At 33.7% G+C, this 26,069-nt stretch overlaps 1 protein-coding gene across 3 annotated transcripts in view; it reads left to right on the top strand.

Annotated features, from left to right (window-relative positions):
- The window catches only part of ELP4 (elongator acetyltransferase complex subunit 4), a 248,367-nt gene that overhangs the window by 33,588 nt on the left and 188,710 nt on the right, over positions 1-26,069 (top strand). For all 3 annotated transcript variants that reach the window (XR_015240934.1, XR_015240933.1, XM_025928599.2), the window contains exon 4: positions 25,373-25,504. Coding sequence is in view for 1 of the 3 variants with exons in the window: in XM_025928599.2 (XP_025784384.2) it covers positions 25,373-25,504 (132 nt within the window). In the remaining 2 variants the exon portion in view is untranslated. The remainder of the gene's footprint in view (positions 1-25,372; positions 25,505-26,069) is intronic.

Here is a 26,069-nt window from a genome sequence, read left to right as displayed (position 1 = left end):
ATATATTCACACACGTACATACATAATTTCTTTAGAACTTGAAAATGCTGCATTTTTCTATTATATACTTTGCATAATTTTAAACAATATATGTTAATATTTATAATGTGATTTTCAGAAGTAAAATTAAATGCTATTTCTTAATATACTAAGGTGAGTGTTAAAGCTTAATTCAAATACTTTTAGTGACGACATGCTTGTGTTGATTATATTCATGCAGGAAGAGATGTCTAATATCTAGAACAAAGGGTTAATTCCTGACTTATGGAATTAACTTTTTGAGTTATATCTTTTATACATTATGTACTATCCAAAATCTACTACAGTTAGAATAAAGAGGGAGGTTAGGATGATTTTAGGAGCTTAAATGTTTTACTTTTTAATATGCATTCAAGATAAGTAATGGTTATAGGCAGGAATATCGATAACTTATCTTGATGTTTACTAAAGGTTTACAGAACATATTTTTTAACATCAAACATACTAATAAGCAAATAGCCCATATTTAAAAGCATTTATTATGAAAGTACCCATATCTAATATAGACAAAGTCTTTCATAATTGAAAATGAATTACCTTATATTAACCCATGAATCCTGGAATAAGTAACAGTTTATTTAAAATAAACCATATCAGGGGCACCTAGGTGGCTCAGTTCGTTAAGCATCTGACTCTTGATTTCAGCTCAGGTCAGGATCCCATGGTTCCCAGGTTTGAGCCCCGTGTCAGGCTCTACACTGACAGCATGGAGCCTATTTGGGATTCTCTGTCTCCCTTTCTTTCGCACTTCCCTGTTTGAGCACTTGCACATGTGCTCTCTCTCAAAATAACTTTAATAAAAAATAAATTGGGGCTCCTGGGTGGCTCAGTCGGTTAACCATCTGACTTCAGCTCAGGTCATGATCTCGTGGTTCGTGAGTTCCAGCCTCATGTCGGGCTCTGTGCTGACAGCTCAGAGCCTGGAGCCTGTTTCGGATTCTGTGTCTCCCTCTCTCTCTGTCCCTCCCCCCTTCCTCTCTCTCTCTCTCTCTCTCTCTCTCTCTCTCAAAAAAAAAAAAAAACATTAAAAAAATTAAAAAGAAAATAAACTATGTCATATTAGATGAATTAATATAGCAACAAAATATTTAGTATTGAAGTATGAAAATTTAGACTAATATCTTCAGAATTCTTTTTTTCTGCACTTTAAATCTGTAAGTAAAAATCAGAATATCTCAATAATTTAGAGCATTTTTACATATCCCAAATATTAGTCTGTTACCCAAATAATGAACTCATTTATTAAGATCTTATTTATTGTACCTTGTATCTTTTGCTTTGTTTTTTGTTTGTTTGTTTAAGTTTATTGATTTATTTTGGGAGAGAGAGCAAGCAGCGTGGGGGCAGAGAGAGAGAGAGAGAGACAGAGAGAGAATCCCAAGCAGGTTCCATGCTGTCAGTGCAGAGCCTGACATGGGGCTTGAACTCATGAACCATGAGATCATGACCTGAGCTGAAATGAAGAGTCAGAGGCTTAACCAACTGAGCCACCCAGGTGCCCCTGGTTTTTTGGTTTTGATTGAGAAAAGATATATTAATTGATTTAGAATTGGGGGCACCTGGTGCCTGAGTGGCTCAGTTGGTTAAGCATCTGAATTTGGCTCAGGTCATGATCTCACAGTTCGTGGGTTCAAACCCTGCATTGGGTTCTGTGCTGACAGCTCAGAGCCTGGAGCCTGCTTCAGATTCTGTGTCTCCCTCTCTCTCTGTCCCTCCCCTGTTCGTGATCGCTCACTCACTCTCTCACACGTGCGTGCAAAAATGAGTAAACATTAAAAAAAATTAAAAAAAAAAAGAATTTGGGGCCCCTGGGTGGCTCAGTTGGTTAAGTGTCTGACTCTAGATTTCAGCTCAGGTCATGATCTCATAGTTCATGATTCGAGCCCCACTTCACGATGACAGAGTGAGGTCTGGTTGAGATTCTTTCTCCCTCTCTCCCTGCCCCTCCCCCATGCACGTTCCCCCAATCTCTCTCTCTCTCTCTCTCTCTCACTCTCTCTCTCTCTCTCTCTCTCTCTCTCTCTCTCTCAAAAATAAATAAATAACTTTAAAAGAAAAACAGTTAGATGAAATAGTATTATTTGTTAAACAGTAAGTTTGAATTAACATTAAAAAGGTTTCCTTTCCTTGTGTCAATTTGGTGTTAAGTGTATATTTAACATCCATCTCTCATTAACTGATCATGGAACAAGATTTAGAAGTCTGAATCCAGTGAGTGGTTAGTTGTTTGCTTTTAGTACATTATTGTACAGGCTGGGCTTTCTGGGTAAATAGAATAGAAAAATATTTCAGATCCGACTTTTCTTTCCTTATTCTGTCAAAAATTGGGATAGCTGTAAGAATAAAGTAAAAAAAAAAGTACCCCTTGATTGGCCATATACACTACTGAACATTTTTTTATTATACTTATCTTCAGAGTTGTAGTTTTATAACGTTCAGAACAAAAGTAATATGTTATGTTATATATAATTAAAAAAATTTTTTGGCCCTTCTGTCATTCTACTTTGTAAACTTTATGCATGCTCAATATCTTATAAATAACATATCTTCGCACACATTTTTACTTTTTCTAGCCTGTATAATACGTGTTTTATTTCCTATCAAAAGTATTTTATTACTGTGTATCTTCTGTTCATAGTATAAATACACATAAATGAAGAGCCCTTTAAAGGCAGAGCTATAATCAGAATATGTTCCCTTCATTTCTTTGTCTTTGATTTGTTCAGAAAACTACCATGTTATCTATATGCTTTTCAGTGCTTACAACTCTGAAGTGTTGGTTGAGCCAGAAATTTGCTGTTTGACCCCAGGGATTTTTTTCCCCCTAGCTACTTGTGAGAGCTTATTTAAAATTCTAAGTTCTCCCCTGGCAGCCACAGTTAGAGCTTCTTTGGCAAACTAAAAAGACTAAGAAAAATCATGCAAAGGCTCAGTACTGCTTCCAGTGACCTACATTTGTAGCCAGCTTTTAAAAGATGGCATGTGCCTTATTTTCCAACAAAAAAATGAAAGATAAGATCAAAGAATAAAGGAGAATAAACCCACCTCTCTGTCACTAGCCAGTAAAAACCATTTCTGATACAACATTAAATTAAACACAAAGTTCACTTTGATATTTGTGTGTCACCAACATAAGAAAGGAAATTTGCATGCAGAAAAGTAGCCTAAGTCATACAGCAAAAACGCCATATTCTTTGATAGGATATTTATCCTCAGAAGGTGAAATACATTTGGGATATGAGCTTAGATTTTAATTTCTGTGATGCTACTTAACTAGCTGCAGGACTTTGCACAAGTCACTTAACCCTTCACATTAAGATAGAGATAGTTCCCTGGTTACCTTATTCTGGAATGCCAAATTAAAAATGAAATATCAGGAGTTTTGCTTTCAAAATCTTAAAGAACTTCCTCCAGGCCTCACATTTACTTTTAAAAATTTTATTTTGAACTCCTAAAAAATATGGTTGTGGATACTTCATGGTTATTGTCATGCCTAAATGTTAAAATCTTAGAACCATTATATCGTACTTTCCATTCTTTGAAAAGAAGCCACACAAAGTGAGAATTAGGAATATTAAAGATAGAGTTCATTTGTCCTCTGAATACTTTTTCTGAAAACATAGAAGAGAAAGTATTTAATCCTTTTAGAAGGTATAAATGACTTCAAATTCTGAAAACCAGAGCCATTGAAACTTGAAAAAAAATACTCATCAGCTCCCCAAATTAACATATTGCCCCATGAAATAAAATGTTAAAAGATCCCATGAAAGGAGAAAGGCAGCGCATCTTCAAGGGTCATAGATTAAATAGATGGTCTTTGAAGATTTATTATGCACAAAGGGATAACTTTACTGTGTGAAAACCCCAAAGAGGACAGAGCTATCTCTCCAGCTAATGTTGGGATGATTCTTTCAGTGGCCAGTGTTTCCTTCCTAAAATTTTGTTTTGTTCATCAGAAACCAACAGGCAGTTGCAGAAAGTGACCTTAGTACAGCACAGCCATCTTTTTGTATTATGTCATATTAGTGAAATCAGAGGCATTTGAAATGCACTTACCACTTTTTATAAAAGTTTTTTACAGTTCGTGTGTGTGTATGTGTGTGTGTCTAAGTCTGTGCTAGATTTCGAAAACAGGTGGATGGTATTAAAGACTTAAATTGGAAGGAGAAAAGAGATCTGAGACTATGAAGCATCTTACCTTTATACTTCTTAAAACAGATTATAACAGGGTACTATAGAATTTTAAAAACCTATTTTGTGCATTTATCCTGTTGCCTCTACTTTTCAGTACTCAATAAGCAGAAAGAGAATCATTTTGTTCTATTAACACCAAGTGTATAACACAAAATAATGTTCAAATTTAATCAAAATAAAGTGATATCCAGTGTCATTTAGTGCATCACAATGTACTAAGGATTTTTGTGACATCTTCCCTAAACCGGGTTCATTTTGGAAAAATAAAAGAATATGTCATCAAACAAATAAAACCAGTCCCATGTGTGCTCCTGAGCTGGGAATATAACTGATCTGGACCTCTTAAATAAAGATAATGCCTGATTCCATTATTAATTGTGAGATATCTTTGACAGCAGATATCCCCGAAATTTTAGAATATTTCTTTACAACCTTGTAAAAATTCTATGACTTCAATTTAATAAATAATTATGTTAAGATTACTGTCACTATCTTAACTTTTACAATAACTATAAATATTTAATTATATCAGGTTTTCAGAAATTACTTTATGTTCAATAAGGACACTTCATACTTACAGGAATTATATAGAAATCCTTTTCAGCATAAGAATCCTTCTATAACTCAAGTAATTATTGCATAATCTGTTTACTTAGTATAGATTTTCATACATCATTTATTTTAAGAAAACAGGTTAATACATACCCTTATATAGTAAGCATTTACTGAAGGGAATTATTGCACATCGTCTCATTAATTAAACCTGTTAAAATCAATGATTAAGTGAAGAGTTTGGTCTAGTTTTTAAAACATTTCACAAAATGTATTTTAATCAAGGTATTACAAGGACAGCATCATTTACCATTCATTTTCTTTCTGTAACTAGGGATATAGATATAAAGATATAGTAATACACACCCACATACACACATATATATATACATCCCACACATAAAATATATACATAATATGTATACACACACACACACACACACACACACACACGCAGAAAGTCACGTTTTTAATAATGCTAGTTACCTAATTAGTAGCTCTATTCACTTTAACTTATATCATCTCTCTCAGTATGAGTTTTGTTGATTATTCACTTTAACTTATATTATCTCTCTCAGTATGAGCCAGATTAAACATTGATAGCATTTGCTATATGAACTTTATTTTGTAAAGGAACTCAAAAAGGAAAACTCCAATTTTTATGGCTAGAAATATTAATAGATAGCAACAGTGTACCCTTGTCTCTCTATAAACAAAAACATGGAATTTTTATTTATTTTATTTACTTAAGTTTTTTTTTCTTAAGAAGCTTGTGAACTAAGGAGAATGTTTTGAAGGAATATGTATTATAGCTTTTACATTTTGATATATGAAATATATAAATTCTGTATCTAAGTTGATATATTGAAGAAAATTGATAAAATTATCATAGACCTCATAGAGACTTGTTCCTAACAGCTTAACAGTTTTGATTTTTATATATGTTAGAAAATAATTGTGGAAGCCAATAATACCACAATGCCAAAAAATACAGTGCATTTCCCTTTAAAGTTTTTTTAAGTGAGTGCCTTGGTCAAGACTTGGAGTGCTGTTGATATTCGCAGGCACATTGCTAGGACCTGAATCAAGAATTTAAAGTTGCCTGTACTTCATTTTCCTAACCTCACTGCTAAATAGCAGTAGAACTCAGGGATTAATTACATGTCTGAATTGCTTCGAAATCCTTCTATGACTGGAGCTCTTAAAAATGTGATGGTTTAAAAGGTAATATTTTGAAATAATTAGATTATAATTTGCATTTAAAGAAAGTATTATTTTTTTTTTTTACTGACTTTACCCTTTCCCTTTACTTCGGAATACTTCTGATGTAGACTTCCATTTCCTTTTCTTCATGTTATCCTTCTCCTTCCCTCTATCTTAGTGAAGAAAATTGAGTTTTTCCAATCTTCTCAATATAGTTCTTGTTTATATGTGAAAGAGAAATGTGATAAGGATCTGTGGAAAAGCATTGAGAACACTACTCTTAACCTAGTGGTTTCATTTTCTGTTTTTCAATTCATGTAATTGATGCAGTTGTCAAATTAAAAGCATCATTTTTGTCAGTAGCTTAATTTGCGAGTTTAGTTAAAATAATATTTGTATATTAATGTGAAAGTATTTTTCACCTTTTCTTCTTGTAATATCAGTAATTGTTCCCTCTTTATATACAACAGAAAAAAATATATATATATAAATTGCACCAAGATGTTCCCTGTACTGAATTTGATTTGAAATATGGATGGAAATAATTCACTAAATACTAATCTTAAAATCCATGAGTTTAAAAACATTTTTCATATAACATCAGCTATATACCTACAGGCCTTTGACTTACTCCATGCAATCTACATTTCTGAATGCTTTTAACAATTAAAGTAACCTCTCCCATATTTTTAAATATTGAAACGGAGATAATGTGGAGAACTCATCTTTACTAGATGGATACTCAGCCTGGATATTTAGAGTACTCTTGTATTCAGATGATGATAATCAGTCATAATATCTTTGAATTTGTTTCTCTTTCTAACTTTCAGAAAATAAATGTTCCCCAACTCCCCCGAAACCAACAAAGTAATATACTTACTGATACAATATAATATACTTACTGATACATGGATAATGCTTAAGTAGTATTAATTATACAGTTACCAAAACCTGCAAGGATCAAAAGATTTTATTTTTAAGAAGGATTTCTCATGCTGCATGGATTATGTTGCTACATAATAGCTCAGTAGTACTTCTGCTGAATTGTAAAATAGCTTAGAGAGGAGTATGATGCCCATAGTTGGTGTAATGCATTGGTAATTAAGAGGGTGGGAGGTTAAGCTTCATTAACTGCTGAGGGATTGTATCTTGGGTTTTATTATGCCCTAGAGAACATAAAAAGTGAGAAGGGTCAAACTGTTGGAATCAGATTTTGCTTGTGCATCTGCCAAAACAAAGACCACAAAATAATATACCAGTAAGCACAGAATGGCATGAATTGAAAAGGGAAGAAATATATTTACAGCATCTTATGGCTAAGGATAAATGTTTCTGCTGAAAAAAAAAAATACCCTTAATTACTGGAGTATATTTTGGTATTGGAAGTTTATAATAATTTGGTTTCATATAAGTTTTTGTTAAAGTAGAATAAGCAGTTGTTTTTGTCCAAAGGTAGTGCCAATTTCTTTATTCGTCTTAATTTTCCAACATGATTCATCTGATTAAGAGAGAGAAATTTTATACTTTTCATTCCTATCTTCTGTGTAGACCATACGAAGCTTGCTTTTCATTTTTACTTATTCCTGATCCTTGCTACCAAATGTATGGTCACTGTAAGCACCGTACTCTATAAAAGAACCAAAAATCTGATATTCTTTCTATTAAGAAACAAGAGTATAACAATCATGAAACGTGTTCTGTTGGTGCTCTGAGTGAGAAATCAAAGACTGGTGATTCAAAAGCATAGGGGAGAATCTTGATCTTTGATTACAGCTGTAATCATTGAATATTTAAGAGCTTATTTATTCTTAGCATTCTCTTGTAAGACAGATTTTATCAAAACATTAAATAAACTTTTTGTTTGATTAGATATAGACACTGCAACAAATAGTGTAGATTATAGCAGTCATCATCTCTGATAGGGTCAAGGAATCACCATGAGCAGGTTAGGTGATGGCATACTTCAAAAAAAAAATTTAGGGCTTACAAATGTAACAACATACTAAATACAAACTCTTACAGAACAAATTTCAGAATATTGGAAGATTAAAAAACATCTGAATAATCGGGGCACCTGGCTGGCTCAGTCTGTGGAGCATATGACTCTTAATCTTAGGGTCATGAGTTCAAGCCCCACATTGGGTGTAGAGCTAACTTAAAATAAATCGTTTTTTTCCCCCAAATATTGGTTTTGGTATATGTTTAAATAATTCAGTTTTCATTTGAATTCTGAATATCAGTATTGAAACCAGTAAGACCAAATTTTTATATAAAGGATTTTTTTGTCAGAGGATTATATAGGATATCTAACACTATTACCTTAGACTTGAGTTCTTGAGTTCACCACACGTAAAAACCACACAACTCTTAATTTGCGTTGACCAGTTTTTTTTATTTTCTGCTATTTTTGTTCAGATTTCTGGCTAAAAGAATGATGCAAATACTGAAGAGTTACCAAGTGTTCACATAGGTCTAGCTAGGTAAATTACTAGCATGACTTTTTCACACCATGTTGTGTTAAAAGTTTTTTATATATTGTTGGAAGGCTTAAAAATGGAGATGCTAGGCACCTGGGTGGCTCAGTCAGTTAAGTGTCTGACTTCAGCTCAGGTCATGATCTCACAGTTCGTGAGTTCGAGCCCTGCATGGGGCTCTATGCTGACAGCCTGCAGTCTGCTTCAGATTCTGTGTCTCCTCTCTCTCTGCCCCTCCCCCACTTGCATGCTCTCTGTGTCTCTCTCTCTCAATCTCTCTCTCTCTCAAAAATAAACATTAAATTTTTTTTTCAAAAAAATGGGAGATGCTAAAGGAATTTTGGCCCACTTACTAAAGAAATAACCATATTTTATCAAATCTGAGATGCCACTGACCACAAGATGCATCACTTTTATGTACTTTTATGAGACAAAAACACTGCCAAATAAACTTAAACAGAATGTGTTCTTTTAACTTAGGGTTTCTATTTAATTATTTTCAAGTTTTCTTAGACTTTTTTAAAAATCATATCCCACTTGTAGCTAAAAAAGATAAGCAAAATGTAACTTACTCATAAAACTTCACATTCATATTACTATAATGAATTACTTTCTCCTTTATAGTCATTGGCCATTACCAGTTTTTCACATCATACTGTTTTCTGTGTCATCAAGAACACTGGTGATACAGCATTTCTTATTAAATGCTCCTCTTTTTTTCCCACATTTTATTCTAAAACAATGCCATCCATCAGATGACTTTCCCAAAAAGTATCAAAGGAGGTTTTCTGGAAAACCAGGATTCATATTCTTTTTTAATTGAGTTATGTATGGATTCTTGGCTGAAACATCAAAAAATTACATTTGTCCACTTACACACTAAGAATAACAACCAAGTTCATACATACGCAGACAATGATGACTTTCTGTTTGATATAATATCAATTGTAAAATGTACCCCAATTTCATAAATAATGACATATGAAAAAAAACCAGAATCAATGAAATGCAGTAAATGTATGCTTCAATTTTAAACCTGAGCTTTGATGTATTGGAATTACCCACTTCTCAGAACTGTCACAAATCTTAATTGTCCTTGTTTAGCCTAGTGCCACCAATTTAAAAATAATCCCCACTTTAAAAAAAAATTAATATTTATTTATTTTTGAGAGAGAGGGAGAGAGACAGAATCTGAAGCAGGCTTCAGGTTCCTCACTGTCAGCACAGAGCCCGATGCCAGGCCCAAACCCATGAACTACAAGATCATGACCTGAGAGGAAGTTGGATACTTAACCCACTGAGCCACTCAGGTGCCCCAATCTCCATTTTCAATGTGTTGATGTTTTCTTGGGAATACTTCTGTGTCCCTATGAAGTTGGAACTTAACCTATGCTTCTTAAAATGTATTTCTTATCATGTATTTCACTCAGAAGTACCATGCATTCACAAGTGTTACCTTGCTCATTTAGGAAATATTCTACCAGGAGGAGAAATAATGTTAAGGAAAAAAAGAACATTCTCTCTATGTGGTTAAAAGATACTAAAGCTGATAAATCAGGAACTGGACCTTTGGTAGATGTTTTTATGGAGTTTGAAATTTTTTCTAATTTTTGTGAAATACTAACAATAAAATAAGGGGAAATAATCCAGTAATCAAGTTCTTCTAAGGAAGTGCTTTTATCCTTTAAAAAGTATACCTTATTATACTGCAAGAAAATTAAGGAAATTTGCCTTTATTTATAAAATACATTTTTTTCCTCAAGAACTCTTCCACTGCATCTGGGATTGGATACATATATATATACACATTTGAATTTAAAATTTTGAGAGATATACTTTATTACAAAAAAATAACACAGATGGTAGCCAAAAATTTAAACAATAATAGAATACTATTTGACAATTAAAAACAGAGGGAAATTCTGCCATTTGTGACAATATAGATAAATCTTGTGAGCATTATGCTAAGTGAAATAAGTCAGAGAGACAAATCATGCATGATCTTAGCTATATGTGGAATCTAAGAAACCAAACTCCTAAAAATAGAGAACAGATTGGTGGTTGCAAGAGGTGAGGGTGGGGGAAATGGGTGACTGTGGACAAAAGGTACAAATTTTCAATTATACGATAAGTAAATCATGGGGATGTAATGTACAGCGTGGTGACTAGAGTTAACAATACTGTAATGTATATTGGAAAGTTGCCAAGAGAGATTTTTAAATTCTCATCACAAGGAAAAAAGAAAACATAGTAAGTGAGGTGATGGATGTTAACTAAACTTATAGTCATCATTTTATATTATATACATACATGAAATCATTATTTTGTACACATGAAACTAATTCAATGTTATATGTCGGTTCTATTGCAATAAAACTGGGGGAAAATTGTTCCATGCTCAGTGTGGAACCCGACGTGGGCCTTGATCTCACAACTGTGAGATCATGGCCTGAGCCTAAATCAAGAGCCAGATGCTTAGCCAGCAGAGTCACCCAAGCACCCAAGTAGTTCCTTTTTAACATTTTGAAGAATCTCTGTTTCCCATAGTGACTGTACCAATTTACATTTCCACCAGCAATGCACAGTGGTTCCTTTTTCTCTACATCCTTACCAACTTTTATCTCTTGTGTTTTTGATGACAGTCATTCTCACAGATGTGTAAAATAAAATAAACCTTTTATCTTCTGGTTGATAGAAGGTATATGTGTCTTCATTTTATTATTAACATATTACTAATATTTTTATTTTTATAATTTCTACCTCTTTATTGGATTCTTTTTTTAATGGCTAAATTATATCTTCAAATACTTTTTTTAGAAAAGGTTTGTGGTAGGTAAGCTTTAAATATTATATGCTTTTTAAAAAATGAGTATAGTTTGTACTTAATAGACAATTTTCCTCATGAAGAATTATAGGTTCAACATCAGTTTTCCTCATACTTTGAAGACCTTGTTCCCGTTGTCTTCTGAAATCCAGGGTTGTTGAGATATCTGCTACCCATCTATTTCTTTTTCTTTTCCTTTTTCTTTTTTTTAATGTTTATTTATTTTTGAGACAGAGAGAGACAGAGCGTGAGCATGGGAGGGACAGAGAGAGGGAGACACAGAATCTAAAAAAGGTTCCAGGCTCTGAGCTGTCAGCACAGAGCCCGATGCAGGGCTCGAACCCATGAACTGTGAGATCATGACCTGAGCTGAAGTCAGACACTTAACCAACTAAGCCACCTAGGCAGCCCCCCATCTATTTCTTTTTCATTTATAAGTAATATATTTTCCCCCATTTTAAAGCTTGCAGGCTTTTACTTTTAACCCCCAAGTTGTGAAAGGGCATAACAATATTTTTAATGGGTCTTTTTTCCATTCAACTAGTTTAATTCTTCATACATTTCTCCAATTTGTAAAACTATGTCATCTCCATAGCTGTTTAAAAACTTTGATATTTTTCAATTAAATTTTGATTATGTAAGTAATTCACAACTAGTATATATTCTCTTTTCTACAAGTTACATCACAAATAAAGCTCAACTCATATGCCCCAAATTTCATTTAAACCCCTTCTCTCTCTCTCAAAGCAGTTAACTACTGTTAGGGGATTGGTGTGAATTCTTCCAAACAAAAACTACTACATATGTAATAAAATATACCAGTTTTATGTACAATTTGAGTAAATAGGATAAATGTATACATGGCGTAACCACCACAGTCATACACAGAACATTCCATTCCCTCAGAAATGTGCCTATTCATACCGCTCTCCTCTTCCTACCACTTGGCCCCTGGTAGCCTCTAATCTGTTTACCATCTCTATGGTTTGCCTTTTCTAGAATTTCATATGTATGGAATCATGTGGTATATAATATTTTGTATCTGGCTTCTTTCACTTAACATAATGTTTTTCAGATTAACCATGTTTCTATGTGTATCAATAGAGTTGATTCCTTTCACTGCTTTTATTAGCCATTCACTAGTATCATGATGGACATTTGAGTGGTTTTCACTTTTTGACTATTAAATGAGGTTGCTATGAATATCCACGTATACATCTCTATATGGACATATGTTGTTATTTCTCTTGGGTAAATACCCAGGAGATGAATTGCTGGGTCATATTGAAAGTGAATGTTCAATTCTTAAAGAAATTTCCAAACTCTTTTCTAAAACAGCTGTGCAATTTTGCATTCCTACCAGAAATGTATAAGATTTCTAATTACCTCTTTCCTTTTTAACATTTGGTGTTATCACTTTTTAAATTTTATTTGAACAATTCTAGTCTGCACATAGTGATATTTCATTATGCTTTTAATTTGCTTTTTGCTGATCACTAATGGTGTTGAGCATCTTTTCATGTGTTTGTTTGCCATCCATGTATCTTTTAATGAAGTGTCTGTTCGGTTCTTGTCCTATTTAATTATATTTCATCATTGATTTATATTCTGGATACGAGTCCTTTATCAGTTATGTGTGTGGCAAATATTTTTTCTGGATACAAGTCCTTTATCAGATATGTGTGTGGCAAATATTTTTTCCCAATCTGTGGCTTGACTCTTTGTTTTCTTGGCAGTGTCTTTTGAAAAGCGTTATTTATTACTTTTATCAAGTCTGATGCCTCAGTTTTTTATTTTATATTTCATGCTATATTTTTGTCCTATTTAAGAAATATTTGCAAACTTTTTTTTTAAAGGGCTAAATAGTAAATATTTTTGGCTTTGCAGGCCAAATGATCTGTATTGTAACTACTTGATTCTGCTGTTGTAACAATAAAGCAGCCGTAGATAATTCTTTAGCAAATTCCAGTGAAATTTATTTACAAAAACAGGTATCTGATTGTATTTGGCCCACAGGCCATAGTTTGTTGATCCCTAGTATACTCCCAAGTCACTAAGGTTTTCTCCTTTCTTGTTTCCTAAGAATTTGTTGTCATCCTTTCTCTATTGAATTACCTTGGCGCTTACGTAGAAAATCAATTAAATAAATATGTGTGTCTCCCTCTCAACGTTATTTTCTGTTCCATTGACCCATGTGTATGTCTTATATGGACTTCATCATTCTGTTTTTATAATGTCTTCAAATCAGGTATGTTTAACTTTCTTCTTTTGCAAAATTGTTTTGTCTATTTTACAGCTTTTGCGCTTCCATATTAATTCTAAATTAAACTTGTTATTTTACCTGAAAAAGTTGACTAGAATTGTTCTTTTTCTTCCCCAGTTATTTTTTCCCTCAGTCCTTTGTTTTTGATAGTTTCTGTTGCTATCTTCAAATTCAATAATCTATGATTTGTTCACATCATCTCTCTATATTGTTATGAACTTAATTTCTTTTGTTCATTTTATGTTATTTTAATGAAGTTTTTGTTTTTAAAGAGTTTGTAACCACTGCTAAGATAAATTATACTTTCGTTTCTATCAGGTAAATTTTATTGGATATCCAAATGTACAAGTTACTACTTTTTAAGCAAAGGATACAGCAGTACTAAAGCTTGGAGGTAGAAATCTCAGGACTTCCAAGTCAGCACACAATGCCCATTTTGTAAATAATTTGAAAAAAGTTCAAAGGGTAGTCATATCTTCTTTGTGAGCAATTTGAAGAGTTAACTGTGAGTTCTATGAATACATTCTGTTAGGATCAAAGAGAAGTTAACTAGTCTTGAATGAATGAAAAAATAATTGTAGAGAAAGCAAGGAGCGGGAGGACCTGAGAGAAAAGGAGAAAAGAATGAAAGAAGATAGCCTGATTGAGTATACTTTGAGCTTGACATGCAGTTGAAATTCAGATAGAATATCCAGATGCAGTTAAAACTTTAGACGCAGAAACTGGGGAATAATTGAAAATAGAGATTTGCTAGCCATCATTTCTTTCTCCGTCAGACTCTTGTTGAATGCCTACTCTGTGCCAGAAACTATGTTATGGACTGAATGTTTATGTCCTACCCCTCAAATTTATGTCCTTCTAGCCTAATAACCTCAAAAGTTATCCCATCATCAACTATAAGTTTAAAATCTCATTTGTCATCTAAATCAGGTATGGATGTGATTTGAGGTGTGGTCCATTCTGAGGCAAAATTCTCCTCTGGCTATGAACCTGTGAATCTGTTAAACCAGACAAATTATGGGCTTCTAAATACAATATAGAACAGGCATAGGATAGACATTCTCACTCCAAAAGAGAGAAATCAGAAGGGAGGAAGGAGTGATGGATTCTAAGCAAGTCCAAAATTTAGCAAGGCAAATTCCATTAGATCTTAAGGCCTGTGAATAAACGTCTTTGGTTCCATTCTCTGCCTCGTAGGCCCACTGGAGTGGCAGCATCACACCCCTTCAGCTGGGCGGGACACCACCCCCATGGCTCTGCTGGGCTCCAGTCTTGCCTTTTGAAACCCAGCTGGAGGCAGCCATGTCTCCCAGGCTTGTGTCTCTGGGCCTGTGGTAGAAGTGGCAGCCTTGATCATCTCTGAATCACCTTTGGGTTCTTTCTACTTTTTATTTTCCACCCCCCAGGATAGCTTGTGTTTGAAACCAAATTGCACCATGGTCAAGACTGTAAAATCCAAGTCCAACTGCCTTCCTTAATTCCATTCTTCTTTGTCTCTAGTTCAAACTGGCAGTGTCTATGCTGGTATAATATCTGTATTCCTGGCTTCTGCTGAGATGACTGGTTAAGTCCATGAGTCACACCCACGATCTCTTTATCAGCCATACATTTAGTGTTCTCTTTAGAACAAGCTTTTTCATTTCTTTGCAATGTGACTAGGTGGAGAATTTTCGAGTTCTGGTTCTTTTGTTCAAATCTTCGAGTTCTGGTTCTTTTGGCTTAACAATTCCTTGCCTAATTCATTTCTCTCATTTTGCATTTTACTAGAAGCAGTCAGAAGGAACCAAATGATGCTTTCAAAACTTTGTTTAGAAACCTTATCTGCTAAATACTCAATTTTATTGCTCAAAGTCCTGCCTTGACAGAAAACTAGAACACAGCTCAGCCAAATTTTTTGCTGCTATATAACAAGAAGTGCCTGTTTTGCAGTTTGCAGTAATATGTTCCTTAGTTCCGTCAGAGACTTACTGGAATCTCCCTTAACATGCATCTCAAAATTCTTTCAGCCTTTACCCAATACCCAATTTCAAAGCCACTTCAACATTTTTAGGTATTTGTTATTATAGTACCTCATTTATTTTGGTACCAAAATCTATCTTAGTAAAGTTTGGGCTACCATAACAGAACACCATAGACTAAGATTGTTTAAACTGTGGAAATTTGTTTTCTTACAGCTCTGTAGGCTGGGCCAATTTAGTTCCTGGGGAGGACTCTTCCCAGCTTATAGGTGACTCTTAATGTGTTCAAGTGTCATCTCCCAAGAGTCCTCCGTCCTTGTACTCCAGATGGACTGCTTGCTCTCTAGGCAGTCCTACACAGGTGTTTTCTGGCACTTTCGTTTTTCATCCTAAGAGTTGCTCTGACTTTGTTGCTGGTAGAGTACGTCCTCTAATAAGTTGAAAGTGAATGGAGATAGAGGTGTGTGAGGTGGTAGAGATTTTTAAACTTTGAATGTCTGAACTTGTCTTAATTTCACCCTTAAATTTAACATTACTTTGGTTAAATATAGAATAGTAGGCTGAAAATAACTTTCCCTCTGAAAAGTCCAAAGCCTAGAAGCTTTTTCAGATACTTTCTTTTTTTCCCTCTTGTTCTGAAATATCAGAATTATATGCTTTGGTGTATGTCTATTTTCATTCATAGTTTTAGTACTCAGGATTTTAAATCTGTATTCTCCCACTTTTCATTTCTGGAAATTTCTCTTAGATTATTTCTTGGATATTTTCCTCTGTTGTCTCTGTTTCTCTAAAATATCCTTTTATGGTGTCAACCTCCTGGACTAATTCTCTAAATATTTTTTTTATCTCTTATTTTTTATCTTTTTAAGAGGTAGTATTGCATAATTGTTAAAAGACTGAGTGATAGAATAAGACTGTCCATTACGAATCCTTGCTCTGCCATTTACTGTCTTTGTGACCTTCAACAAGTTATTTAAATTTTATGCTCCAGTGTCTTCATCTATAAAATGGTCTTAATAATAGTGCATACTTCTTAAGATTGTTTAGGGATTAAATATGTTAATTGTATAAAGTTCTTAGAATAGTACCTGGCAGTTGGAAAGCACTTTAACACATGTTAGCTGCTATGTTTTGTTGTGTTTTTTTTAAATTATCATTACTGTCATAATTATCATCATTGTTCCTTTATTCTTAAAGATTTGATCAACTTGATATTCTTGAACTTCTGGTCCTTTTTTTTTTTTAATCTCCTATTATACTTTTAATTTCTAGAAGCTCAGGTTTTTCTGACTCTTTCCTTTTACTGAAGTGTTTTATTTTTTACATACCATCTCATATAATAGATATTACTTTCTCGTTCCTTTTGAAGTTTTTTTCTGTTTCTGCCATTGTTTCTATTTGGCTTAGTGTTTCAATTCCATATTAGATGCTTTATTCAAATATCTGGTAATTCTTGGTTGTCTTTTAATATTAAAGAGTGAGGGACTGGAAGGCTAGTTGGAAGTACTGTGTATTGGGGCACATAACTTGTGGTATGATAGGTTTACTGTAAATTTAGCTATTGGTATCTCTCTAAAGACCTTTTCCCTTAATTTTGTCAGTTTCTCCAGGGAGGATTCCTCTGATCTCCTGATCTCTTACCTATTCTGCTTAAGGATGACTTCTGGCCTTGTGAGAGCCTAGCAGTGGGAGCCAACTGTGTACATGTATTGGGGATGGGGGTTATCTCACCCTTCTGTATGAAGACTTTCAATAAGTTAGCCTGTCTTCAATATGATGTCTCACCTGTGCCCTCTATTGTGTTCCTACTGCCAAAGTTTGTCTGATTTGACCCCTCCATTTCTCTTACACAGTCGGGGGAGGAGTAGTATCCTGGCTTTTAGTAGAAAATAGGGGATCTGAGGGGTCTTACTTTTTCTTTTAAAGATTTTCAAGCAGTGCTTCTGCTTTGACACAAAAGTATTTCTCCTTACTTCCTGAAATTACTTGTCTCTTCTACAAGTATGACAGTTGTTAAGATTTGTTAAGGGCAAGTAGTAGAAACTGTGGTGTTTATGTTTGTTATATTATTCTTTATTATTTTCTATGTGTTTTATATATCCCATAGAAAAAATAATAATTTGAGACGCTAAAAGTTAAAGTTACAAACAACGTTTATCGTAGCATTCTCAGACTGCAAACAACCTAAAGATCCAACCGTGGGGAAATGATAAACAGGATTTTAATTAAGCCATATAATATATATGTCATTGAAAATCTTATTTTTGAAATGTGGGAATGGTCACAATACCATATTAAAATGTAGAATCCAAATAATATACATTATCATATGTATAATAGGCAATATACATTTTGTTAAATATATACATATATATATGTAAAAAAAGATTGGAGGGAAATACTCAAATATGTTCAGAGTTATTATTCCTGGATGGTAGGTTAGTAGGTGATTGTTCGCTTTTTTAATATGTTTCAGTATTTTATAATTTTCTTTGTTCAGCATTTACCACTTTTAAAATCAATTGCTGTCCAATAAATACTGATTTTAGAAGGATAATTGGGTACTTTTTTTTTTCATGGTGAAGAGATATTTCTTTTTTTAAAGATTTTATTTTAATTCCAGTTAGTAAACATATAGTGTTATATTAGTTTCAGTTGTATGATAGAGCGATTCAACAATTCCATACATCACCCAGTGCTCATCACAAGTGCACTCCTTAAACCCCATCACCTATTTAACCTATCCCCTGGGGTAAAAATATAGTGAAAAAATACTGTTAAAAGTTTTTGTAAGTGACATAAGATAAGGGAGAGTGCAGGAAGGACAAGGAAGCCTATTACTGGAAAATAAAACAATCTCCTGGTTTTAATTAAAAAAAAATTTTGTTTAACATTTATTCATTTTCGAGAGACAGTGAGAGACAGTGTGAGCAGGAGAGGGGTAGAGAAAGCTGGAGACACAGAATCTGAAGCAGACTCCAGGCTCTGAACTGTCAGCACAGATCCCGACGTGGGGCTCGAACTCACAAACTGTGAAATCATGACCTGAGCCAAAGTCAGACGCTCAACCAACTGAGCCACCCAGGCTCCCACCTGGTTTTAATTTCAAAAAATTAAGTTATGATGGTTCTTTAAAATCCTAGTTGATATAAGTGTGAAGTGTGCAACTGACAGTTACAAAACCTCACAGTAAATAATTTGAATTGTTAGATGAATAAATAAATAATTTTTTCCACTTTCTAGACCTGCACTAACCAATAAAATTTTCTGTGATGTCAGAAATGTTCTCTACCTGCACCACCCAGTAGAGTAGCTATTAGACGTATGTGTCTATTAAGCATTTGAAATATGGCAGTTGAGGCACTGAATTTATCATTTTGTTTAATTTTAATTAGTAAAAAATTAGCCACATGTGGATAGGGGCAAGTATATTTAATAACAGAATTGTAGACCAGTGGTTTTGTAAATAATACTATGTCTTAGTATCTGATTAATAAAACTAATTTAGATGTTTGGACTGATATCTAGTATTTTTTTAACACAGAAAAAGACAATTGAGGAAAAACAAATTTTAGATAATTATACATGTCTAAAATAAATAGATTTTGTAAGGTAGACATAAATTCATTAAATTTAAATTTTTATAATATCTTATTTAAATTTTGCTTTATTCCTCATTTCAGAAATAAAAATAGTGGTTCTTTACCCTGAGGATAGGATTGTGGAGCAGGAGTAAGGGTTAAGAATATCAGAATCTTCGGGGCGCCTGGGTGGCGCAGTCGGTTAAGCGTCCGACTTCAGCCAGGTCACGATCTCGGGGTCCGTGAGTTCGAGCCCCGCGTCAGGCTCTGGGCTGATGGCTCGGAGCCTGGAGCCTGTTTCCGATTCTGTGTCTCCCTCTCTCTCTGCCCCTCCCCCGTTCATGCTCTGTCTCTGTCTGTCCCATAAATAAATAAAAACGTTGAAAAAAAAAGAAAAAAGAATATCAGAATCTTCAAACTTTGTTTTTTAATGTTTATTTATTTTGAGAAAGAAAACAGTGCACATACACATGGCTCATGGAGGGGCAGAAGGAAAGGAGAGGGAGAATCCTTAGCAGGCTCTGTGCTGTCAGCAGGGAGCCCGAAGTGGGGCTGGATCTCACAAACCTTGAGAACATGACCTGAGCTGAAATCAAGAATTGGATGCTTGGGGCACCAGGGTGGCTCAGTTGGGGGTCTGACTTCAGCTCTGCCCCTTCCCTGCTCACACTCTGTCTCTCTCAAAAATAAATAAACATTAAAAAAAAAAAAAAAATTCGACACTTAATCAATTGAGCTATCCTGGTGCCCCCAAACTTTTTTTTTTAACATTACAGATTTTATCTTTTCCCCACAAGACAATAAAAAATGTAGATGGAATTAAATTATCTTTGAGAATGGATAAAGCCAGGAAAATAATTGAGAACCAATCATTTAAAATAATTTACTTTAAAATAATTTATAATTTATAAACTTAATCTAGGTGTAAAAGGATGCCCATCAACCCATATATGGTAAGAAGACAGTTTTTGTATGTTTGAAATGTTCTAAACAGAATTTTCAATTAGTTCTCTTAAAGCAAGGTTATGGATATTTATATTCCTACTTTATCTCTGTTTGAAATTTTCCCAAAGGTTACTTTAGAATTATTGAATATGGGTTTTATGGTTAAGATGTCAGGATACTAAATTTATATCATAGATTCTCCTATATTACCAAACAAAAAGTAATTTAAAATACTCCAAAAAATCAGTTATACTGAACATAACAAGAGTCACAGTCCAACCCAATGCCATAAATTTATAAAGTCCATTGCCAAACAAAAGTCACCATTCAGTACTCTTCCTAACTTCACCCTCACACCCAGAAACCAAAGAAATATTACCTTAAAAAGGTAATTTGGGCTGATGGTCTTAAACTAAAGTAATTTTTCCAGAAAGCAACACTGAATTCGGTATGTAATCCAAACCTTAATAGTATATCATCCCCTAAATGAGAATAAAATACTCACTGAACCAACTAATGTGAACTCAGGAAGTTGCCATTTTATGAAATCTCATAAGAAAATGAAGATCCTAGGTCTTCCAAAGAAGATGATGTTTAATTTTGTCTAAGCTCTCATCACATAAAGATAGAGAAAAATGAGGTGCGTAGCACAATACTCAGCCTTCAAACTTTAGCTAGAGGAAAAAAAGTCTGAAAGAAACATAATCCAAGAAGAGAAGGAAATTCTTCCATAAAAGATTTATATAAGAGCTTAATAAGAACATGAGTTCAAAACAACAACAAAAAGAACATGAGTTCAATAAAATATCACAGAAATGAAGTGGGGGAAAAAAACATGAGAAGTGGATAAAAAGGATAATGGCAGAATTAAAAATACAATTTGACTTAAATAATATTATTACCCAATATTAGCAGTAAGGAACAGGCTTGCAATAGTCACGACACAGTTAGAGAAATGAGATTAAAACAGTAAGTGAGAATATATGTTATCTAATAAATTTAAGTGGCTTGTAGCTACCGTATTGCATAGTGCTGATATAGAACATTTCCAACATCACAGAAATTTCTATAAGTCACAGCTGGTCTAGAAAATGGGAAAATTTAATCGTCTAACATTTAAATTGTTTACTGTGTGACATTTTACAACTGTCAATGATATACCTAATATTTATATCAATAAGAATATATTCTAGTATCGTGTAGAAGAGAAAAATAATGTTAAATGTGAGACACAAAAAATTTTACCTGAAATTACAATCTTCAGCTTAAAGGGGCCTCCAATATTACAGAGGAGAAATAACACAAAGCAATAGACATAGATATAGCCCATTTAAGTTATTAAACTGCAAGGATAAAGGAGAAATTATTCAGGCTTTCAGTTAGAAAGAAGCAAATCACCTACAAGAGTGGAAGCCTTCAATATCACAGCATCATTCCTTGTCCGAAGATAACACAGTGGCAATAGCAACACCTACCTAGTGTTAAGCTAAGCTAATAATAAATCAACTTAGTTATTAGCTAATAACTAAGCTTATAACTATATATATCTATATATATACATATAGATATATACTATATATACTATACAATACTATGTATCTATATCTATATATATACATATATCTAAATACACATATAGATATAGATATATATAGTTATTTACACACACACACACACACACACACACACACACAAAGCATTGGTTGGATAAAAAAAAATTTGAAAATATAATCCATGTATTTACTTCATCACTGAGAACTTCATTGACTACTCTATGTAAAGTGGCATCTCCTCCCATTACTCTGTATTCCTTCCCTCTTTTGTCTTAAAATCCGTATCACTATCCTTCCTTTGTTTATTTTGCTCACTGCTTCATCCCTTGTATCTTCCTGGAATTGCTAAATGAACACAGGTATCATTTTTAAAAACCCAAGAATGACAGAACTGTGGTAAAAGGAACCATGGTGAATCCATTTCAACAAAAAACCTAAACTAAACAACTGTGTATCTGGTTGCAGACAAGAATATAAATCTATAAAGCTTGACATTATAAAAATAATAGGGAAAAAGTGCTACATGCTGATTTCCTCATTCTTTACAGGAAAGAAGAAAAGAGGAACTGATTTCACTGAAAACTGAAACACATAGAAAGGAGCATAGGGACTCCAACATCTTAATGTGCTTTGTATCACACTTCTAATCCTAGAAGAGAATGTGTCAGGAAATAATCTCACTCAAAGTAAAGAATCATTGATGAGAATCATTCTTTCAATTTTGCTTTGTTTTTGTGTTCTTGTATAAATTAAAGTAAAATGTTCATTTTCCACTATTAATAGTATTTTATTACATGCTATTTTTTTGGAAGTATTTTGTCTAATATATCCATGTATGTATATAAGTTTATGCTAGGAATGTGGTTTACTTAATGATTATTGTGGGGGAGGTTGGCTTTTTAATTTTTTAGTTTGATACCTTTGTCATAGCTATTTTTTTTGTAATTTCTCTTGATATGTCTTGAAGTTCATTAATCTTTTTTCCTGAAATGTCTAATCTGCTCCTGCCATCCAGTGGGTTTTAAAAATCTCAGATCAAGGGGCGCCTGGGTGGCGCAGTCGGTTAAGCGTCCGACTTCAGCCAGGTCATGATCTCGCGGTCCGTGAGTTCGAGCCCCGTGTCGGGCTCTGGGCTGATGGCTCAGAGCCTGGAGCCTGTTTCCGATTCTGTGTCTCCCTCTCTCTCTGCCCCTCCCCCGTTCATGCTCTGTCTCTCACTGTCCCAAAAATAAATAAATGTTAAAAAAAATAAAAATAAAAAAATAAAAATCTCAGATCTTGAAGTTTTCATTTCTAGAGGTTCATTTGGGTCTTTTAATAATATGTCTTCCATATCTCTATATGCTCAATCTTTAATGAACACATGGACTATAACCATAATTGTTTTTTGTCTTAGTCTAATTATATTTGTATCACTGCTGCATCTCCTTATTATGGGTCCTATTTTCCTGTTCTTTTTCATTCATTTTTTTTATTGGCTCCAGATAGTATGAATTTTAACATGTGCAGTGCTGGATATTTTACATTCCTGCTGACATTCTTGAGTTAATTTCTGGGATTCAGTAAAGTTACTTGGAAACACTTTGATCACTTTGAGGCTTGCTTTTGAGCTTTGTCAGGTGGGATCAGAGCAGCTTTTGTTCTAAAGCTAATTTTGCTTCTCTACTTAAAGCCTTATGAATTACAACGTTTCTCCACTCTGGTCGGTGAGTCTATGGACTTTTTCTGGTTCTATGTAAGCTGCAGAAATCGTTCAGCTTGCTCCTTTTGAGTGGTTCTTTCACCACATTTGGGTAGTTTCCTTATGTCTATGTACTGATCAGTACTCAAGAGTTACCTCCACAGATCACTGGAGCTCTCTCTCTGTGCTCCACTCTTCCCCTGTAGTTTGCCACATGGCCTCCTTGAACTCCTAGCATAGTCACTTCAACTCAGGAACACTATTAGAAAAAAAAAATTTTTTTTAACGTTTATTTATTTTTGAGACAGAGAGAGAGCATGAACAGGGGAGGGTCAGAGAGAGGGAGACACAGAATCTGAAACAGGCTCCAGGCTCTGAGCTGTCAGCACAGAGCCCGACGCGGGGCTCGAACCCACGGACCGCGAGATCATGACCTGAGCCGAAGTCGGCCGCTTAACCGACTGAGCCACCCGGGCGCCCCTGGAACACTATTAGGTTCCTCCTTTCTGCATTCTGCACTAGATATTTCCTTTTTTCTTTTTTTTAATTCAAGTATAATTAACATACAGTGTTATATTAGTTTTGGGTGTACAATATAATGATTCAACCATCAATACATTGCCTACTATTGCCAACACAAAATATGTGGCTCTGAGTAGTGGTTAAAGCAATTATTTGACTGAATTCTCATAATCAGATATTTTATTAAGTGCTTAACATGCAGCAGGCACCATTTCTTACATTTCACATTCTTTACTCATTTATTCATTACAAAAACCCAATAAAATGAATATTGTTATTTCTATATTTCAGATGATGAATAGAGATATAGAGAGGTCCAATAGGTGGTCAAGGTAACCACAGACCTAGCTACTAGTGTGTAAAGTCAAGACTTGGACCTAAACAATTTAGTTGTAAGATTCAAACTCATAGCCACTATACTGTATTATACCATATGCCTCACAAATATTTATTTCCATTAGAAGAAGTTACTTTATATTTTGTAAGATGCTAATGCTTTGCTAGGAATGATGGATTCAGAGTTAAATGATATAACTCATCTAATACTAGCATAAATTAAAGTGTAGATCTATTTGGAGGTCTTTTAGTAGATAACTAAAATATATAATGGTTAATGTGTTTTCCAGCTGCTTAGTTGACATTATTCTAAGAATAAATACATTTGATCTTGCAAAGTAAAAGTTGCAATTTAGACTAATTTATGACATAACACAAGATTGTGTTTATTAATCCAGCACCCCACATTATCTTTATGATTTTGACTAATAAAAAAGGCAACAATTTCATGTGCTTTCCTTCTCCAAGAAACTTATGTACTTTTTTCTTTGCGTTGTTACTGTAGTACCTCTTTACACACACACACACACACACACACACACACACACACACACACACACACGTTTTCAATGTTTTTATAGCTGTTCCTCCCTAGGTCAGCTTCCAAAAAAGAAAAGATAAAATTGGACTTCAATACCTCTTCACTTAATGAGAGTTAAATCTATTTTCATTGTTAACAGAAGAGACAAAGGTTTGCATTTACAAAAGTAATGTTTGATAAGGGCAAAATAAATGCCTGTATTCTTAGTTGTTACTTCAGCTGTTATTTTCATGAATGAGTTTTTTGCATTCTAGTATTACAAACCAGTAAACAGATTGCACACATGCTGTATTTTTACCTTGTGGGAAACATAACAGTAATTAAATGCAATACATAAATGCTAATTTCAGACTTTGCTTTAACTGCAATACATAAATGCTAATTCCAGACTTTGCTTTAAATATATAGTATATATATATGAAAAGATCATACCTCTTGTTGCAATGGCATTTGGCTTTTCATGGTATACAAGTTTGAATATTTTCTTTAAATTCTAGTTCATTCCTAAAAAATTAAACTTCACAATATTATATATATAATATTTCCTCTGTTTTAGAAATAGCTATATTGTCATGACTTTATGTTTGAATCATTTTTAAGGCATCAAGACGTTGGAAAGTTCTAGTATTGCTAATATTATCATTTAAGAAAATTGTTACATTTTTAAATCACAGATGCTGAATAATGTGTCATTCTGTTTTCTTAGGAACTTCCTGCACCATTACTTGATGATAATGTTAAAAAAGATTTTGATGAAGACGCATGTAATCATAAAACAGCAGAATCTAACATTAAAATGAAAATAGCTTGGCGTTACCAGTTATTACCCAAGATGGAGGCAAGTCAACATAGAAACTTTTCTAAAATTTGTAAATGTACTTGTTTTCATCTTATAGACTCTTTTGTGGTATACCTGTTATTCTTTAAATGCACTACGATGTCTATTTGCTCATTTAAATGACTAATATTTTATTTGTATTTTATCAAGATGATATTTCTTACAAATAAAATTATGGCAATTTTTTTTTTTACCAAAATAGATTTCATTTCTTCTATACCCTCCATGTAGAATCTTTTATTATATGGTTGCAAACCAGAGTAAGCAAACGCATTAAGGCTATTTCTATCCAGCTTGAATACCTATAAATACTCGGTGTGGATAGACTAAGAGATAGGAAGTGAAGGGAAATTTTCTGAGAAAACAGATGTCAGTGAATCTGCCCACTAAAGCTTATGAACTCTGCTCCTAGGGAAGGCTCTATTCACTTAGCTCCTTTTTTGATTGTTTACTTCAGTCTTCAGAACACTTTAATGTCTACCGGACATTATCATATTGGTAGAAAAGAAAGAAATTTTAATATGAGACATGGCACCCATCGTCCACCCTTCCTTAGTCTTCCACA

This window comes from Puma concolor, chromosome D1, assembly GCF_028749965.1.
Source record: "Puma concolor isolate L17-30 chromosome D1, mPumCon1.1.hap2, whole genome shotgun sequence".
In the NCBI taxonomy this organism is placed as follows: domain Eukaryota; kingdom Metazoa; phylum Chordata; class Mammalia; order Carnivora; family Felidae; genus Puma; species Puma concolor.
The sequence above is the reverse complement of the archived record's forward strand: the minus strand, read 5'-3'. Positions and strand labels throughout refer to the sequence as shown.